At 41.5% G+C, this 20,811-nt stretch overlaps 1 protein-coding gene across 2 annotated transcripts in view; it reads left to right on the forward strand.

The window, feature by feature from the left end:
• The first annotated feature begins 7,002 nt into the window (after positions 1–7,002).
• Positions 7,003–20,811, forward strand: part of LOC115395702 (glucocorticoid receptor) — a 59,095-nt gene continuing 45,286 nt past the window's right edge. For both annotated transcript variants that reach the window (XM_030101335.1, XM_030101336.1), the window contains exons 1-2: positions 7,003–7,495; positions 8,984–10,242. In XM_030101335.1, coding sequence (XP_029957195.1) covers positions 8,993–10,242 — 1,250 coding nt within the window. In that variant the 5' untranslated portion in view covers positions 7,003–7,495; positions 8,984–8,992. The remainder of the gene's footprint in view (positions 7,496–8,983; positions 10,243–20,811) is intronic.

The following is a 20,811-nucleotide window of genomic DNA, read 5'->3' on the forward strand; positions in this document are numbered from 1 at the left end:
GGCTCCAGCCGCCTGCGACCCTGAAAAGGATGAAGCGGCTTAGAAAATGGATGGAAGGATATTTGTTTAATTATTGATTAGCATTTTATTTCTACTGCTCCTCATTGATCTGATGCATTGTGAGTACACCTTTTTCATATGTGACATATGTGAACTTCAGTATCTATTTCAACAGTATCTTAATGATGAAAAATGTCGAAAATAGGTGAAATCTGCCTTTAATGAGTCAACGTGTGGAATATATAGATTTCTTTTTTTTAATGAGAAACAAAACACTTTAAAATAAAACGATGTCGTAACACTTTGAGATTCTTTTATTTGTTGTTAAGCCCCTTTATGGCCTAGCCCCTCCCTTCCTCTGTGAGCTGCTACACCCATTTGGTCTGCACGTCCCCTCAGCTGCCGAGCTGCCCTGGAATCAGCATAAAATCAGTCTGACGCTCAGCGGGGACCATGCTTTAGCTGAGAATATAGAATAAACTGCCACTGCACATTAGACATTCCTCTTCTATTTTTAAATAAAAACCATCCTTGTCCTCTTGGCTTGAAGACAGAGGGTTTTTTTTTTTTTTTTATGCATGAGCTGTGTATTTTTATGTACAGTACGTCATATACTTGTTCTTGTAATTACCATACATTTCTAGGTATTTCATTATTTATCAAGAATTCCCCCTCTGGGATTAATAACTCACCTCTTGCCAATGAGGGGTTTGTATGTTCTGCCAGTTCGTGTGTGTGTGTGTGTGTGTGTGTCTGTGTGTGTGTGTGTGTGTGTGTGTGTGTGTGTGTGTGTGTGTGTGTGTGTGTGTGTGTGTGTGTGTGTGTGTGTGTGTGTGTTTTCCCCCAGGCCTTCCAGTTGCCTCCCACAATCCAGAAATAAGGGTTTCAGGTTTCGTTGCTTTCACTGACAGTCATGCTGGATTGGCTCCAATCCACCACTAATTTGAAATGGTGACATGGGAGATGGATGATGTGTAAGTTTGTGAACTATATAATTACGCTGCATCCATGTGAGTTTTCTTAACCCTTACACTGTACAGGTCAAATCAGACCCCGTTTGACATTTAAGCATAAAAAAATTGAATGAATGCTTCTCTTATGAACTATTTGAGGATTCCTCTCCAAAAGTCGCATATCAGTTATTAAACCTGAATATAATCTTATCAGCTAAGATTCAAAGGAATACAGGAGTAGAATTGAAACCATGGCAGCTTCAGCATATCGCAATTTAAAAGCAGATAAAAAAAACCCACAGAATTACACAAGGGTCATGTACTGTAACTGTACCGAAGTGCCACACTTGAGTAATTATCCCTTTATGGTTTTGTGTAACTTGCCTTTGATTTCCTTTGATTGTTTTTATGAAATAACAGTTGGTGTGTTTCCTCATTTAGCATGGCAGCCTGGCTCCTCCAGATCCCTGCTTCTCAAAACTTTAAAAAAAACTTGTTAATCCCAACACACACAGTCAAGCAACATGTACAGATGCCTCTTCTCTGCCTGTAGATGTGCATGCATGCACTTTAGTTCATGCATAAGTATAAATACACTGCTCAAGTAGATGGAAAAGCCAAAAAATGGACTTGTGCCAAATCCCATCCAGGAATGGTAAGTTATCACCCAGACTTCCTGTCTGAGCGGGGCGGAGTGCATTCTGGACTCCAGTACAGTATGTGCTCTGATATAAAGCTAAATCTTCTCAATACACAAGCAAACATTTTACAGAAATCCAGTTTGAAGAAATATTTAACTCTACGAGTGCATGCGTGGAAGCACAGGAGTAAACACATCTGTAATCGAGTAAGTGCCATATGGTGGTTATTTTTAACCCCTGGTAAATTACTCTAATCACATTTCAGTCTCGTCTTAAATCAGACGTGTCTGACGAAATATAGCATGTCCTATTAATAGCCATTCAGCCTGCGTCTGTCCTTGTATGACACTGGGGTCATATAAGTTAAAGCCATTTTGTGTCAAAGTGGAAGACGAGTCACTTCTGCTTCTGGGCTGTTTGAGCAACACAGTGCAACACTTTGTTTGCCATGTCTCTACAAATCCTTCCTTGCTGTGTCATTTTTATCCTTCCTCTTCTGGATGTTTCCTCCTCATTGTCTAACTCAGCATTCAGGCCGTCTAAGAGACCAAATACCACGGGCTGTTCACCTTCACAAAAAAACCTTTCCTCTCTGAACTTCCCTCTAAAAAGAATCTCTTCCTTCCTCGCGAGCTTTCCACCCGGCGTCTGACATAACCTAATTGTGTCAGGCAGGTTCCTGCTGTATGAACAGTGTGAATGTCACCAGCGGTTTGGAGGGACGACGCGACACAAGAGTTGAAGAAAATGAACATGATTCAGTTCTGCTGCGGTGTAATTTTTTGCACTAATTTGATGCTCTTTTCACTGGCTATTTCTTGCAGCATTACTTTAACATTCAGAGTTTATTCATACTCGGTGGCAAACGGTTTATCCTCCATTATGTGTTCATTTATTCTATCGTCAACGTCTTCGCAAAACTATCAAGACATTTTCACAAAATACTCCTAAAATACGCTCAAAATCTCTTTGCTTGATGTTCAGGTTTTGTTGCAACCTTTAGTAAGTTGTTGATTTTTGTATTGACCACACAGGTTAGAGTATACTATGGGATGGATCATACAGGTCTTTTGTAATTAATATGTGGTACGAACACATCAAAATATGACACGGTTATAATCAAGCATTCTTATTCCACAGAAGGCCCGTGGAATACTGGAATAACCACTAAAGTTTGATTTCTTTGCTTCTTTTTGTTGTTGTTGTTTTTAAGGAGTTACTGTTACAGGAATCAGCACACCGGTGATGTTAGCCGTTACTGGACAGGAGTAAGAGCGTTAACCAAATTAAATTTCAATCTGTAAATGCTTGGGTGTCATTTTGTAGGCTTCTCCTGAAGTTAGCTTTATTTTTAGATCAGCCATCAATTGCTTAGAGGAGCCCACATTTTTTTTTTTTTTTTTTTGATGTGTAGAATTGAATTACCATCTGCTGTTTATAACAACGCTAGACTTTCTCACACATTCAAGCAAGACTTGGACGGCGTGGTGACTACACGAAAGGTCGAAGAGTCATTCAAGTTCTCAGACTCAGGCTTTTCCTTTGCAGCATTTTTATTGGCGGCACGGCCGTAGTTTGCACATTCAGTCTTCAGGCCGTTGACGTGCTCTGGAAGTTCCCAACGCTTGGCTGAATTGCTCTGTCAGTCAACTGACTTTTGTGGCGATTGTGCCGGTATCGTCACGTCATTACTATCTCTTCTGACGGCTTTACATTTGAAGTGGAAATTTCTCTTTGAACTCTAGAGTCTGACTCATAGATACACACCTTAAAAATTCCTGGGCGACTGTTTCATCAGATGGCAGAGCGCCTAAACTCAGAAAATGTGACACATTCACCCAGGTAAATATTTAATGAATGTTTTTTAAAAAAAAAAAAAACAACAGCAACAAAAAAGAGTTGAGAAGGGAAACCAAAAAATGTCTGTGGTCTGGCACAATAACAAAAGTGTGTAGTGGGAAAAACTGACTTCAGTTGAAATGAATGTTGTAAACATGTCCGTCACTAAACAGAAACTTATCAGGTCTCTTTGCAGAAGTGACTATAAAACCACAAACAACAGCAACGATTATGACAATATTAACTCTTGGATATGGTAATCCTCTGGTTTTTATTCACTCTGGTACTGTTACAGCCACCATAAATATCAAGGCTCAAACAAGATAACACGTATCATCATATTACCCGCTGAACTGCACATCCCAGCAGACGAATTTCAAATCAGAGCTTTGAATGAATCAAATGTGGCTGCATGACAAGCACTGGACAGAGTTTGGCAGTTGACCAGTGAGCGAGTTTCGAGATTTTTGGCAGAAAGAAGAAAACAAATTGAGTTCCAGTCTCTGGCATGCATGTCTTGTCTGCACTCTCTTATTCAATTTAGCTTCATTGACTTTAATACCGGTCAAGAGTTTGATAGTGTGCACTGTGAATGAACGAAGAATCTAAAATGGCATATCTTTAAACCGTCACTTTAAAATGTGAAATTCTCATCAAGAATAACCCTTTGCAAGTGCAAGTTTTCAGATTTTTTTGTTCTGCGCATAGGCTGGAAATGATTTACGCTGAAGCTGCTTCGTTGATCACTGAGGACTCCGAGAAGCTGCCGAAGCAGTTACAATTACGGTACTGAGGTTTGGACTTGTTACTTCAGTCTTGTTCTGCTCACGGAACAGCCTCTTAGTTTTAACATTAACCGTAGCTGTTGTCTTAATGGTTACTTTTTCACTAAATTCCTGTTTATGGGTGAAGGAGTGTCTCATTTATGCACCGGCTCAACCTTCCCAGCAGCAACATGGAAGATGTGGAACCTAACAGACTACAGCTCCACTTTGTGATTCTTGAATGCTACTTTGTGTTCGCAGTTTATTATTTCTGAACTGTTCTTAAAATCATCATCAGCATTAAATGTTTTACTAATAGTAATTTGCACATAACTGCTAATAATGTTTTGACCACCTGATTGAAAAAACAGGCTTTCAGTGACTTTTCATAATTACTTTACTGACTCTATAGTTTAAAGGACTCTGTTTAGCACCTTTTAAAATCACTTTTGCCAACAGAAAACCTTTGTTCATCTTCCTGTTACCAAAAGATCAAGATCTCTGCAGATAAAACCAGAAGAATTCACGGTTAAATGAGAAACTGTGCGTGCACTTCAAATGGACTGACCTTTTTTTTTCCCATGCCTCTTACCTGCAATTTAGTCAGATATTTACACAAGCAAACAGACAGCCAATGCCATGTATGCATAAGAGTGTGTGTACAGCATGTGCCCTTGCAGTGATTCTTGAGGCAAAAGTTGAATCTGGGACTGTTGAAATCCCTTTTTTTTTTTTAAAGGTAAAGAACATTTGAAACCCAAACCTGGGTCTGTGCTAGGTACCAGCACACGTGAGTGTACTCAATGAATATGCATTTGCTGTTGTCTCTCCGGCGGCACATTCGCTGAAACTGGTGTAATCTAGTAGACGTATGGAGCACGGTATATTACACAAGCACAGTAACATACTTCTCCTCTTAATTCCCAGTTGCACATATATGCACATGGAGCACGACGCGTCCAGTGTTTTTATTATTTATTGGTAAATAGGATCACCCGTGGAAAACTCACAGTGTTCCCTGTGATGTTTTGAGAACAGTGTGGTTTTCTCAGGCCCTGGGGAGCTCCTGCCTCTCTCGAGCCACACTGGCTGTTAATGAGACATCCGCATGCACAGGACACACTCTGCTTCTCCTAATCAGATAACTTGCATGGAGCGCCACACCTGCCACCCCTTCCTGTCTTCCTCCCACCTCTTTACCTTTTCCATCTTTCTTCTTTTGGCTGGTGGTTTGGGTCAGCCGATACTAAATTCTTTTGGGAGTCTGCACAGACTGGGCTGTCCAGTTCAATCACGCTCTCCTCTTCTTCTTTACACTGAAACGACTCCACTGGTCACATAACTTAAATTAGTCATTGTTCTTATCCACTGAAGGGACGTGAAGATAATGAATATCTAACCAAAGGCCCTTGTTTGGTGAGAGGGACCCACAGAATAATGTAATTGTGTTATTGAAGGGTCACTCAGTCTTTGTAGTACTCCAGCAGCCTCTTGAAAGATTGAGTCTCATTGAACTGTGCTCAAAAAACTAATTTATCCTTGTGTTTGGAGACACTCTGATATTTTTATTCAACCAATCTGTCTGGTACCTGACCACACATCATCTCTTCAAACATGATATAGTTTACTTCGATGTACGTACACAGATAGATAAAATAGAAAGCTGCCAAGCCACTGATCTGTTTTATGAAAAGTGCCAATTTCAGTTTAAGTCTGTTGAGAGAGAAAGTACTGGTCTGAGAAATGAATTGTTTCTGTGATCTGAAAGCACTGAAGTCAATTCTGTTGAGAGATTATTTCTGTCTGTAAAGTTTGAATTAGGGGTGGTTAAGCTTTATTTTGGACTTCTTTCAAGTCTGGCTCCCACATTTCTTTAGCTACTCTCCATATGCTGCTTGGCTTAGCTTCCGAGAGATTGTCAGTCACGTTGAGCAAGAACTTTGGATGAGCGACTGAAATTACATGACATGCCTCATAATAAACAGGTTTCATGTGTCTCACTTGCAATGTATACATTGTGTGGCTCTATTGTCATCGCTCTGCTCATGGCTGATGTTTGCAGATAAAGACTCAGCTCGACTATACAAGTAATTAACTGTAGTCATTTTTCAGGAATCCACTTCTGGCTGGGAAAGTTTTTGTTGAGGAGACAAGCCAAGTCAAAAAACATAGGTTATTCGAGTAACTTAATTACACTACATGCTTGCATGTGACGAGGGGAAGAAAAAAAAAGAGAGAGAGAGTCCCTCCTCTATTAACCTGATCTGACCCCAAAAAGATCCCCCGGATGCGACTTTGGGAGCGCAAAGCTATAAAGGAATTTGCATTTACCACGCTTGGTTTGACGGCTGGAAAGTCGCAGCTCTACCGGTCACGACCCGCGACTGTTCACTCAACCCCGAGCTCGGAGGTTTACAGTGACCGGTGAAGAGAAAGGTTTTTGACAGATTCCCCGACCGAGACTGTTTCAGCGGGTAAAAGGGGCGTTCACCGCCAAGTGTCAAACTAACAGCAGCATCAAGCTCTCACGGATTAACAGAAAGAGACAGGAACGTGAAATTTAATGATTCATAATAAAATCAAAAAAAGCCTGATTATAATTTATTTTATTGATTGCATGGACGAATTCAGCAGCGGCGAGGATGAATGCGTGATACCACCGCGCCAGTCTTCGTTTTTACGCACGTGTGTTCGAGAAATTCACAAAGAGGTCAGTTCAGAGGCTTTAATTTTGAAAGGTAAGCCGTGAAGTGCAGCGCTTCGTTGACTTAACTTGACTGCGCTTCACAAACTGATCGCCCTGCCCTGCCTGAGTTTGCAGTCGAGTGCGCCACAGGGCAGCGCGGCTATATTATATAACTTTAATGTACTCTCGCGTTTAATGGCGCAAAAGCAGAACATTGCGCCGCAGATCTGTCGACTCGCTGCGGATTTACCTTGAGATTGCCGGCAGGTGACCGATCGATCACTTTTTCCCCTCTGCTGGCGACGTGCGTTAAAAGTTATCGACAGATCTGAGGAACGGCGCACACGGTGAATTTCGCCAGCTCCGGCTGCGTCAGCGGCGTTTGTTGATTTTACTTCAGAGATATTTCTGAAAAAGAAAAATGTTTCCCTGTCGCGCGGAGAGAGAAGCCGCTGCCGATCCAGCTGATTTTCACCACACACCATGAGTGCACGGAGGTGGGTTTATCTGCGCGCTTGATCGGTGTGGACACTGTGTTACTTCTCACGTTTTCCCCAACTTGGATTGACAGGACATGACCTAACCGGCGGAGTGCACCCCTTTTCACGACAGGTACGTTGTCACTTCCAGATGCGACCTTGTGCCATCACGTTTCACCGTCGCGGAACATATTCCAAGAGGTAGAAACTGGCTGTTCCGACGAGTAGGCCGACCGTGAGCGTCCCCGGCGCTGCGTGATATAAGCGTGCTGACAGCCCCGCAAACCGTGCGCCCCATTTGACGATATCAAGACAAGCGAATTGAGCGACCACCCTATTATCTGGCTTTATGTAAGAGAGAGCATGCTTGGACAAACTTCACCGGACCGATTCCTTATCAGACCCTCCAGATGTAAGCGTGTGATCGGTGCAATTTCCCAGGGTAGCCAACAGGTTGCACTAATTCTGTTGTCGTGTTTGGTTAAGCAAAGCAAGGAAGACAAGCAAACTTTTCATGTTGTTTTCGTTTAGTTTCTGGCATATTGTCGAAATGAAACCACCTCAGCAGCAACATATGTAGAGAAGAAGGAAGGAGGGAAACGCATATGACCCAAATTAGATGTCCTTGGTATTTTCGCTCTAGTGCTGCCATAAAAAAATAAAAATAAAAACTCAAACGGTGACTTATAACTAGTACATATCCGTCACCATATTCTCTGAGATTACTTTCAGTACAATAGCTCGGTTTTGCAAAGTAAGACAGTAACCTGCTGCTTTAAGAGCGCCACTGTGTGCAGTTCAGCAGAAAAAAAGTAAACAGGAAAAATAAATAAATAAAACCCAGAACCCATCCCAAAACATCACACTCTGTATTTACCGCTCGGTATAGTGTTCATGTTATATTTACAGCATATATCAAGTGGCACCTCGCGATCAGGAGCCTATTTAAGCACGTGTATTTCAGACATTTATGAGTGACACTGGCTTGAAAACAAAATTGCGCACGTGACACATTGCTTGCCGCAATGTTTCCACTCGTTTCACTTGCTTTATGCCGTGTTTATGGTAAAGTGCAGATTTGACGGGCCTTTTAACGACTTGTGTGTATCAAATGGACGTAGACGGTGGCCTGTGCTGCCACAAAAGCCCAGAGGCCCATCATGGGTTAATCTCTCTTGACAGATGCATGTTGTTGCGCACATGCTTACTGTATGTGGGACAGTTGGAGGCCTTACCTGTAATGCAAGTTATGTCTGGGCATGTCTTACTCTTCACGGCTCTCCAACGGAGTGGGAGGTTCAGCTAAACAAAGGCAACTTAAGGATTTTCTGCACTTATTCTGTGTAATTGAGACGGTTGCGTTATGTAATACTGCTTCAGCTGTGCCTTAATTGTGCCATTTGCGCCTATTTAACACTTTTCCAGCGTGGGTGTTAGGGGAGGACACGCACTGAAAAATAAAAATAAGAAACAAGTAAATATAGGCTGCCTGTGTTTCCGTAGGTGACTGCTGTCTATTTATATGTTCCTCTCCTCATTTAATTTTACAGCCTTGTCCCGTGTTTGCATGTGTGTTGTGCCCTTTTTGATTCACTGCCACTGTCCTCACTGTCACCCTCAGGATAAAGAAATGGATCAGGGTGGGCTGAAGCGAAATGGTAATCGAGATGACAGCCTGACATTTGGGGCGATAGAGGCTGAAGTAAACCGAGATACAGGTGACACACCTGGTTCACTGCTCCGATCTGCAATGCATCTGCCTGGCTCTGGGTCTCTGCCGCCGCCCACAATGGCCCCGAACGGACAGGGTGGAACCAAAGACCAGGGGGACCTTGGAGGCCTCTTTGACTCTCCTCAGCATCATGTGCTCTGCGAGGACACAAACATGAAAGAGGGTAAAATGATCAGAATGCAGAAGCAACAACCACAGGATATTTGTATTTTCAGCATGGGGGACAGCTTGCCGTTGTTGAACCAGAGTATTTCGGATCTGGACCGGACAGCCACCGCTGTCATCAGCACGCAAGACACCTCTGTTCCGGGCAACCTCCCTCTGCCTGACCTTTTTTCCCAGCAAATCAAGCAGGAGGGTTTTTTCCCCCTTGACAATAACTTGGGAACTTACAGTGGGCACACAGGCACTGGGCCGTCTGATCTGGACGGCAGCAACACCCGCCTGATTGAGGATCCCGAGATTTGGCGAGAGTTCGACCTTCCTGGCTCCCTGCCAGAAATCAGCGCTTTTGAATTGGATTCAGAGGTGGCAAACTTGGAGGATAACATCCTCCATGGGACAACAAGAGGTGGTGGCCTGTTAAAGGAAAGCAAGTCTCTTATGGGTAACGGAGACAACTGTACCAGTGTTAATGGCACAGAGCAGCACCATCCCATTCACCATCACCAGCAGCAGCAGCAGCAGCACCATCACCACTTACTACAGCACCAGCAGCAACAGCTTCACCATCCACATCAGCAGCCTCCAACACTTCTTTCCAGTGTCATTATCAAGGAAGAGAAGGATCCTGATGAGCCTTTCATCCACATCCGCACTCCAGGTGTGGTCAAACAGGAGAAGCAGGACGGCGATGATATCTGCCAGTCGCAGTGTCTCCAGGGCGGCATGAGCTCTCTCCATGGAGGAGGCTCCATGTCTTCTCCTATGGGGATCGGTGCAGGACCTGGCTACCACTACAGACCCAATCCGACCTCCACCGTCGGCCTTCAAGACCAGAAGCCTTTTGGCATGTTCTCCAACATGCCTTTGCTGGGGGAGAGCTGGATCAGGGGCAAAAGGTTTGGAGAGTCATCTGGAATGCAGAGCAGCGATGATGGGCTCCCCTCTGCTTCGACCTTGTCAGCCTTTCCTGTCAACTTCACCAGGTAAGCTTCATGGATTCACTTGATCCCCCTCATATTTGCATTTGCCTTTGTGGCAGACTTGCTATTTGCTCCCCTTCGCGGTCCGATTGACTTTACACTTATGCACTTAGAGGGTGTTGTTAAAATGCTTAAGTATGTAAAGTTTGTAGCGATTCATATTGTACTGTAGTCTCACCTCTCAAAGTCCTCGTAGTTATCTAGACTCCCAGTGGCTTTTTATACTGTATGCTGTTAGATTTATGTGAGATAAATCCAGAAACACGTTCCTTGAACAAATGCAGTGCTTCTTTGTGCACTGTTGCTCCTGAAACCACAACACTTGTGCTGGTTTTCATGTATCAGATGAAGTTCTCTGTTGTGGATGAAGGAAGTTCATCTTAGCGTAGGATGGTGCAACCTGTGTGATTCACAGCATACTGTATAAGCCAGGAAGATTTCTGAATAGCAGAAGTATCACATTAGGGAAGTGAAAAACAGGCTCTCAGGTGTTGAGATTGTTTTGAAGAAAATATTAACACTCGGGTGGAGTGGGTCGTGTGTTGTTAATAGCCTTCAATGGGCAGACGCAGAAAGGCACTCATCCCTACTATTTGTCCATACTTTAGCACATTTCTGAAATGATACTATGCTGGGAGAAAAAAAAGCAGAATAAATAGATGTTTTTATCCTTCACCTGTCTTTTTCTTGCTCTAATTTTCTGTGTGGATATACTGTGTGTGGATATACTATGTGTGTGTGTGTGTGTGTGTGTGTGTGTGTGTGTGTGTGTGTGTATATATATATATATATGTATATCCTCAGTAAAGTTGCTCAAAGCCACAGGATATCTATTCTGAAAATTTGTATTTTTGGAGGAAGGAATATTGTGAAATAGTGAACACTTCAATTTCTCCACAGCTGTACTGGAAAGGTTTCTCGGTGTAAGAGTACAAATGTGTCATTCAGTAGCACATATTTAACTGTAAAAAAAAAAAAAAAAAAAAATAACACAAAAGCAGATTAAAAGTGTATATGTGGCATTTTTGTGTTTTCTGTGAGGAAAATGGATCCAGTGGGAAAGTTGTGTATGTGCAGCTGATTAAGGAGAAGTGTGTAGTGGACACACCTTTCTCGTGCTCGGGAGCACTATCTGATGACTGATCCAGCTGTGGGCTGAATGTCGAGAGGGAGAGATTTATTTATTAGTTTTATGAGCTTCTGTGCGAACACGGGTTGAAAGGGCAGATCACAAGATGGCGATTTATTAATGTTGGGCGTGAGTCAGTACCGGCCACCTGAAAGAATCGGCGAGGTATTTGGCTCACGCTGGTTTGTAAACAGTTGATGGATGAACACGGGTTTCAGATACAGCCTGCAGGCTGTCTGCTGCCAGAGTGATGTGCTCCAAGGGGTTCACTGTCTGCCACGTCTTTTTTCTTATGGTTGATACCTGCTGACCATGCTCCCTGTATTTTCTGTGATCACAGTAGTAAACAGCGCACACGACTTCCCTTTATCCTCATTGCAACACATTGCAGTATTTTTTTTAATGCTTGTGCAACTTTGGGTTGCGAGGGAGGGGCTGCAGTTAATCTTGTTGGAAAGGCAAATTCACACTCGTTATAGGCTCAGATTATCCATAGACTTTTGGTGACATTTCTTTTGGAAGTGAGCCAGTGAGCGTTATGATTTATTCGTTCATTATATACTCTGCAAAGCACATCACTGATGCTTAAACAATGCAATATAAACACATGCATTATATAAACTGATTAACATGTGAAGGAAGACATAAACAAACCGATTAAGCATTGGACCATGGAATAAGTATTTTCAGGCTGTATTCACACTTGTGTAGTTTACTGCTCTGATTGAAGTAGAAATAACAAATTAAGGAAAATGTTCAATTATTATCCAGTTTGCTTTCATCTCATGTTGGATTTTTAAATGTCTGACCTAAATATGCTAGCAATATCATGCAGAACAGCTGTTGTGACATTCCTGTTCCTGTTTATCACTTTCCACAACAATCCTTTGTGTTGATAGTTTTTTTTTTTTTTTTTTTTTTGTCGTGTAGCTTTATACTGGTTTTATTCATTGTTTACAAATGTGATCAAAACATACAGATATCTTCTTCAAAGAGACATAAAACCTGCAGATCTACTTAACAGAGAGCTTTGTCTGTTGCAAATGTTCATATTCCAGTGTTAATTAAGCTGGCTTGGGCTACAAAAGACGGTGTGTAAAAGAATAACAGCTCCCAGAGGCTTTATTAACGTTATTCACATTATCCTGTGTAAAGCTACTGCATGAGTGTTGCTGACTGGACGGTATCTCAAAGTAAGAGTAAGGACATTAAAGTGAGTCGCTCCCTGGTTACTATGATGTAGCATAGCAACAGACTGCGTGCGCTGCCCTGCATATCGTCAAAGCCCACCTCGCTCTTCTATGGGAATTCTCAACACAATCCAGCTCCATCGTGCTGCTCGGCTCAAACTTCTTGTTACATAACTGATGATCAAGTAGGCAAATGTTAGTTGCTTGATGTTCAGGTTGAAATGAGACCCTGCTCATCAGAAGTCTCGAAGCAGCGTGACACTCCTTATTTTAAAGCCCTTCTGTGCATGCTTTTTTTTTTTTTTTTTTTTTTTTTTGCGCTGCGTCTTAACACACATTTGTGCATTTTTTCACACGGTGCTTTATGTGTGTAACACCTGTTGAGCTTCTCATCTTGGTGGGGCTCAGCTGAGATTCTCTCGATGAAACAATGTGAGTCTGGCTGATGGGGGGGGTGGTGTTAAAAAGCTGATGTATACAGTTGCTGTGCTGCCTGTGTCATATGCATGTGCAAGAGATGGGCTGAAGGACCACAAGATAGGCTGCGTGTGTGTACACACACACACACACACACACAGGGAAGCTCGGAGGCCACGTGTACAAATCTGCTCTGGTGTGCTATAGCCTTTTTTTCCCCTTAGACTGTCATTCACTGGGTTTTTTTTTTTTCCCCTTCCTCACCTTCTCACCACTTATGGGCCCGTCAGAACTCTCCATATTTCACACAGGCATGCAAAGACACACAAAGATGCCATGTGAACGCACACACGCACACATACACACATTTGCATTTATGTTAGGGGTGTGTGTCAAAGCTCCTCAAGTAGATGTAGACACATCTTTCTCGCTTGAAATTATTGGTTTGTTTGATTAATGGGTGTTGACACTATTGTGTGATAGTTTATTGGACTTGATGCCCTTCTTAAAAAAAAAAAAAAAAATCTGCCAACGTCAACATGCCATGTATTGCCTTAGGGAGCAATAAACAATGTTATAATGATAATAATGATGATGATAATAATAGTATGTCACGAATTTGTTCATGTTGAATTGAAAATGCAGTTTGGGAATGATCTCCCATTTATTAAAGTATTGATTGAGCAGGTTCCAGGCCAATCACTCCTGTTATTGACATAGACTGCTGGATAAAAGTCGAGGAGACTGATCCACAGGGGACAGTTGAAGGACACTGGTTATGCAGCAGGAATTCAAACATGACACGACCACTGAGTTAACGATGCTTTCAAAACATGTTGGATGATGATGATGATTGCAATACCCAGATGCTCTCAGATCTTGGTTTGTGCACTGATGTAATTGTTGGAGGTCTGCCTGGATTGATGCATTAAACCTGTATATTTTTTACAATTATTTTTTTGTGCAAGTTGTTACTTGTGGAAAGTGTTTGTAACAGTGAGTGAGTCATCGCTGTTTTCACGACCTTTGACTGTTGTGGGGATTTGTTGTGTTGTTGTGAGCCCGGATTCAGTAAAAAAAACATGATGCTTTTAGGTACTCATTAATGCGAAATCAGACTATCATTCGCAGGTGGATTATTTTTGTTTTTTCTTCTTGGATTCAGTTCACTCATAAAACACTGTTTATATTGTCAAAGTTGCCAAAACAGTCACCTTGGGTTATGTAGAAGTACAGACACTTGTATGAGAAAATATGAAGGGTGAAGTTCTGATATCTACTCGGGTACAACAGATATGAAAATGATTTTGAACTTCTACACATGTGCATCACACACACACACACACACAGACATACATATGCATACACACACACATAATCATTAGCAGTGCCACATGTGAGGTACTAGTAACCCGGCTGGATTACGTTAAATAATTCTAATATTCATATGTTCAACTATTGTTAGTGTAACTCGATCCTTCTTTTTAAATTCATCAACATCTGCGCCTTCAGTGTGAGGAACTGTTTATATCAGCTGCTTCGACCCTTTCACTGCAACTCTGAGTCATTTAGAGGCGTTGAAAGAACTGATGGGCCTTACATAAGGTGGAGTCACAGTGTACTTAATAATATTAGAAAAACAACAAGTTGTCAATTAAGTAAATACCCGAAGATCTAGTTTTAGTTCAGCCCTGCAGTACAAATGTTTTGCCATATAATATTCATTTTAGCCATTTCACTTATGCAGTTCTGAATTAATGTATGCAATTCCAAAACAGCAAGACTGGTTTTTCTTTTCTCGTACACACTCTGTACACAACCTGCATACTGGAAATAATAAGTTATACTGTAAATCTCTTGTTATTACATAAAAAGTACACAATGTGAAAGGGGAGATGAAACAGACAGAAACTAGGCCAGTCTCTTTCATGTCTGCTGACTGACTTCCTCAGGGTTGGAACTTTTAAGAGTGATACGGCCGCATCAATTCACTTTACAATCCTGTTGCAGGTTTTGTCTGTGTTGTTACGCTTTCTTTTTTTTCACACTGCAGTTTACAGTCCATTTGTTAATAACGGTAAAAAAAAAAAATTCTATTTCTTAAGATAAGCATTCCATTGAAAGATATAATTTCAATTTCTTTGATTGCATATTGAGTTTTTTTTTTTTTTTTTTTTCCAGGAATATTTGTAGAGCCTGATGTTAAGTGTAATTCCTTCGAGCTGTTCCTCGGTGTTGTTGTAGCTCTTCCTTTCTTTGTCAGTGTTTGTGTCTTTACTCGAGGGGCCTACTGTACTGAGTCTTTGAAGTAAGCTTCGGTTAAGGTCACTGTACTTCAGAGAGCCCAGAGGAGGCCGAGGCCTCTTAGCAGCCAAGCTGTTTCTTTTTTAAGTCTGTTTTGGTTGCTGCCGGCTTGTTTACGCTGGTGTTAGGTGTTGTGGACATTTTGGAGCCTATGCAGTCAATCGCATGATGGTTTCAACTACTTTTTTCAGGGTAAAGCTTGTATTTATAGTCACAGGACTAATATGCTGTAAACTTATATAATTCAAGGGTATGTTTTTGAATATTGTTGCATTTCTCAAGCATTCATTACTTTTTTTTATAAGGTTTTACTTTTAAAACCTTAAACTACGTATGTTTTTTTTCTTCCTTTTTTCAAGTTCAATTCCTTTTAAATTAAAGAGAAAACATAAATGTGAGCATTAGCTAAGAATCACAGTTTAAATTGTTATATGTAAGAGTATGGGCACTAAGTTTTGCTAAGTTTTTCAGAGAAATAATAAATATATTGGCTTGTAATTTTGAAGAAGTGACCTCTAAACTGATAAATGTGGTTGTGTAGCTGACAATTTCTATTTCTAACTAACACTCGTATGTTAAAAAAAACCCCACAAAAAATGGTAAAGTGCACCTAACAAATAAATCAAAAACAAACAAGTCTCATGCTCTTTAGTAGCGTTGGCGTGGCAGAGTTGCCAATGGCACACATGTCATCGAGTTCTTGAAGCACTGCTGGGACACTAACAAGCTGGTCTACAGCAGCGGGAGCTTGCAACACATTTGAAAACAGATTTCAAGTCATTACGGGTCATTGTAGCTAAAAACCTGACATTTTAAGGATTGTATACTTGCTCTCTGTGTAATCTGCCCCTAATTTCTTTCTATTCTTCTTTTTTTTCCCCCTTTAAACTGTGCATACTTTACACACACGCATTTGCTGCATGGCCTGCATAGACATTACACCCACATGAACACATATATTCAGAAATGCCTCGCTGCACATTGTGAGATGATTGTATATGGTCAGCAAAGCAAGCCGAGAGGCATTTCATGGTATAGAAAGCCAATACTTAGAATAGAACACGCGCTCCTTGTCGCTGTCCTTCTGACCCTTCTTGACTTGTGTGATGGCTTTCGGCATTATGTTTTGAAGTTCCTGTGAGTGCGTCTATGTCTGTGTGTCATGGCTCGTCCCCTCTCAGCACCTTTAACGAATGAATTGCCACTGGAGGTCAGCTGGTGTCTTGGGACAGCTCGATTGTCAGTAGCGGTGTGTGTGTGTGTGTGTGTGTGTGTGTGTGTGTGTGTGTGTGTGTGCGTGTCTTTTGAGTCTTCCTACAGCTCATTGTCGTGAAAAATTCTGTATGTAAACAGTGATCAGATATGTCTGCATTGAGCACAAATATAGCGCAGACTGATCCTACTCATTGTAGTTCATAAAGCGAGGATTGACCTTGTTATATTTGGCAACAGCACAATCAGGAAACAGGAAATGTGGACTCTAGTGGCAGTTGTGGCTTCGGCTGCTGCCCCTTTCGCTCTCTCTGCCACAGTTTTTTTTTTTCTTTCTTTAAATTACCCATTAGAGACCACTACACGGCAGCTGCCTTTGTTCTGCGCTCTCTGCTGTGTGTGTTTACCATTACTAATCACATCGTAAGGCATCGAATCAGGTAGCCTTTTCCAGGAATTCGCAGGAATCAAAACAAGGTAAAATTCTGTTGCGTTTTTAAAGCGGCTACTTCGAGCAGCTCTCAAGATGTTTGAGATATGTTTCCTGGAGTCAATATACAGTACGCTGTACATCTCAGGGTTTTCCACAGGAAATTGCTTAGTTGAGGTTGTAAGCCATGTCCTCCCACCTCATTCTTCTGTCTTTTTCCCTTGAAGTGTCTCTTAGCATTCGAACACACGATCGAGTGTCAAGATGAAGGAAGAAATGAAGTGTTTCTGTGCTGCTAATGTGTTAATGATTGCGGGATGGCTGACATGAAATTCATACCTCACAGGTGTGCGCTTGGGTTGAGATCCGCTGAATGCTAGCATAAAGGTACAATTTGATTCGCAGGATTTTTTTTGTTTGTTTTAAAGCGTAATTGAGTCACATTTTTCTGTGCAGTAATTAGTTGCTTTTCTTCTGATTTGTCACTCATTTGCACCACATTCAGCAAACAAAGATCTTTATCTATTTTCCTGTTTACTCATTAAAACATGACTCAGTACATCTTATTTTCTTGCAAGGTTTTTAGTGATGTGAATGTTCTTGATATTATGATTTTGAGGCTGATGCAGGCAAGTGTTTGTTTGCAATCCTCATCATTTAAAGTGTGTGTGTGTGTGTGTGTGTGTTTTCATTGATAAACTGTTTGCAAATTATAATGGTATTTTGGTAATTGTTTTTTACTATAAACCGTTAGGGATCAGTCTGGCCCCATGTCAGCGCTGGATGTCAGATGGGTTGCTCTCCATGTTAATTAAATACACACACACACACACACACACACACACACACACACACACATACACACACACACACCAAGGGATGACATTGATGGGTTGCTGGGTCACTGAATAAACAGCTTATCAGTAAACATTGCAACTGATAAAAAGTAACACTTTGTCGTTGCTGTGATGGAAAAACATCAGCGGTGTGAAGTGCAGCAATAAAATACTAATCTAAGACTTATTTTAGTAATATCCTTAAAGCAGCATCATGGCGCTGAAGCGCTGTCATAAAACTGTATTTTATTAAAGTTATGTTCTAATTCTTGTGATTAAAATGAAAAGGAAACCAGTTCAAGGACAACTCCTATGACTTTGCAGCAGAGACAAACCAGAGGGTTTCTTCACAGACCGAAGGAGTTTGCAGTCGATGGTTTCTCTAACATGTTGGAACAGATTTTCTGTTCAGTCATCTTAATTGTAGAATTTTTTTTTTTCCCCTGCGAGTAATAGCCTGTCTTAGCAAAAATCCTCAGCGCAGTTAGGCATGGTGCCATTATTTATGCACTCTTTGCTGTTTACCTTTTTTTTTTTCCCTTCATTTTTTTGGTGTGTTTGCTGGACTGTGAGACATTTCGTTGCAGTGTTTGTTTTGTGCAGCCAGTCTGTCCTGCTGTGGGTCATCGCCGTCCCTGTGATCATCTGTAGTACAGGTTTCCAGACTTGGCACAGAGGACTGTAACAAACATTTTTTTAATCTAATGAAAATGTGTCTGTTGTTTGAGTATGAAGGCCTTCTATTACTCCTTCAAGCAGGATGTATAATATCAGGTATTCTAAATTAATTTTTATGAAATACAGCTGTTTTTAGTTTCAACTTTAAGCATGAGATTTTAATAATCATGCTAAAATAATATATATTTTTTAAATTGTCTGCTTTACTGCCTTTCATGGCAGTTTAGAAAATATATTCCTATTTTAGGATCTTCAGCCTTGAATATCAGTTTCACAGGTGTAAACATAAACCAAACTGTACAAGTAGGGGTGGGATCGATACCGTGGGTTAAGCTTCTTTATGGCTCCTGCACTGGTTCACTTTTCAAGAGACAAAGCATCAGGAGTTTTCCCGCCACCCGATCGGTGTCGGCGGGGTAGCGGGGTTACCCGAGTCACCGCGGAGACTGTCAGCAAGACGTCGTCAGGTTCAGACCCCTCTGGCGGGGAGCACCTGACCTGCTGGAAGCCCCCCCCAGTCACACAGCTTTTGTTCCTGTACTTCACTGAGGGTCAGGTAATTACAGCTAATGTATAGTATCGCTGACTTCAAGCCAGGTAATGCTTCTTTCAAGCTTTTAGTTGTTTGCAGTGCTGATGCAGGCTGAAATACACCAAATAAGTCAGTGATATTTAACGGTTTTGCACGGTCACCACTGAGTTCCATGTTAAAGTCCATGTAAAGTCATCCTTTATCTATGTTCTTTGTGTCCTACTGCAGAAACTTGTTTGATAAGTAAACTGTGTCCTAAAATCATGATGTTTTCTGCCGTCACCTGGTGGGAGGAGGTGTATCCACTAATTACTCTGAAACTGAAAGTGGAAGCGCAGACACCAGAACTAATGGATGAAAATGGATTCACAAGCTGCAGTAATGTGCAGCACTTGAAGAGTCTTGCTCTGAGTTCTAGACCTTTTCATAATTTTTGAGAAAAAAAAAAAAGGCCTAATTACAGATTCTGTCATTTCCTCATCTGCTCTGCATACAAATGGAATATAAAAATATGAATTATTTTTATTTATTGAGAGCTCATTTTGACTTGGATTGACTGTTTGAGTTATATTTAGGGTTATACTTGGGGTGAGAATCCCATAGTAATGTGATTTTTGCCTCTATGTTTGAACATTTTGTTTAGTGAAAAAAATCACATTAGTTACTAAATACTCAGATTTTCATTTTGCGCCTCTTTCAGTTTTCCGTCAGATCAGATTTTCATGTTGCATGTATGTAGAACCACCTCCATAAAGGTACAGAAAACAAGCCATTATTCTACATGCGCAGCCATGATTGCTTCATGAGTGCAGCGCTCCAGAGTTGAGCCTGTCACCAGAGGACCTTGTGCCGTAGTCCAGTAAATGATTTATCTGATCAGGGTTACTGTACATGTGGAGGCAAACATTCACCCCCCTGAAGCTGTTGTTCAAACCAACACCTTGTGTAACTTTAGGATCCAAGCCAGCTGGATTGAAACAAGACTTGATAATGGACTCATTTCGTCTTGGTCGAAGCTCAATTATTTGGATTGAGTGTAGATCTAACCTTGATAGCCTTCGGGTGACCTGCTTCTTGCTGTACGTTCACTAAATGACTGCTTAAATCAAGCTTCATCCTGAAATTGAAGCTAGAATTAAAACACTGATAGCAGGATCGGGACAGCTTTTCAGCTTAGTGGGCCGAATCCTTAACTAATGTGCTCTGCAGCAGAGTTTTATGTTGTAGTTGTGATGGCTTGAGCTTGTGTTGTCAAATCTTGGACATATTGTATCTTCTTCTCAAGTCGAGTCACATGCTCATGGTTCCTCCGATGCATCTGGAGTGCAGTGCACGCAACGATCTGCTGTTTTGTTGTTGAATCGAAATGAAAGGAAAGGCCTGGAAAGCATACGTTAGATTTTGGAAGCTATAGCACATCTTTCTTTTTCTGCAGTTGCGGCCACAGTAATGTCTACATTTTCCAGGAGAGTATGTGTTTGTGAGATCTTCTGGCTTCTCAAGCTGGAAATTTGGCCCGGAAAGCTGGTCGTGCTTTTATGGGAGCAGACTTTCGGCAGCTGAGGTAAATTTATAAGATTCTGTCATCTGTGCTGACTTCTTCTGGAGCCACCTTTTGAACATATATTCATTCCGCTGCTCCACCATTTGAGGCACACATGAAAATACATCATCAACCATTGATTGCGACAGCAGTGACGTGTTGGCTTCGGTGGAAAAACTCCTTTCTCTTCCTGAGTCCTCCTGGCTCATGTTGTGCCGGTCTCATCGGGGGCCGAGACGGAAGGGGCGTACACTGTGTTTATCATTCAGATGAAGCTAGCAACTGCTTGAATGGCAGTTTT

This window comes from Salarias fasciatus, chromosome 10, assembly GCF_902148845.1.
Source record: "Salarias fasciatus chromosome 10, fSalaFa1.1, whole genome shotgun sequence".
In the NCBI taxonomy this organism is placed as follows: domain Eukaryota; kingdom Metazoa; phylum Chordata; class Actinopteri; order Blenniiformes; family Blenniidae; genus Salarias; species Salarias fasciatus.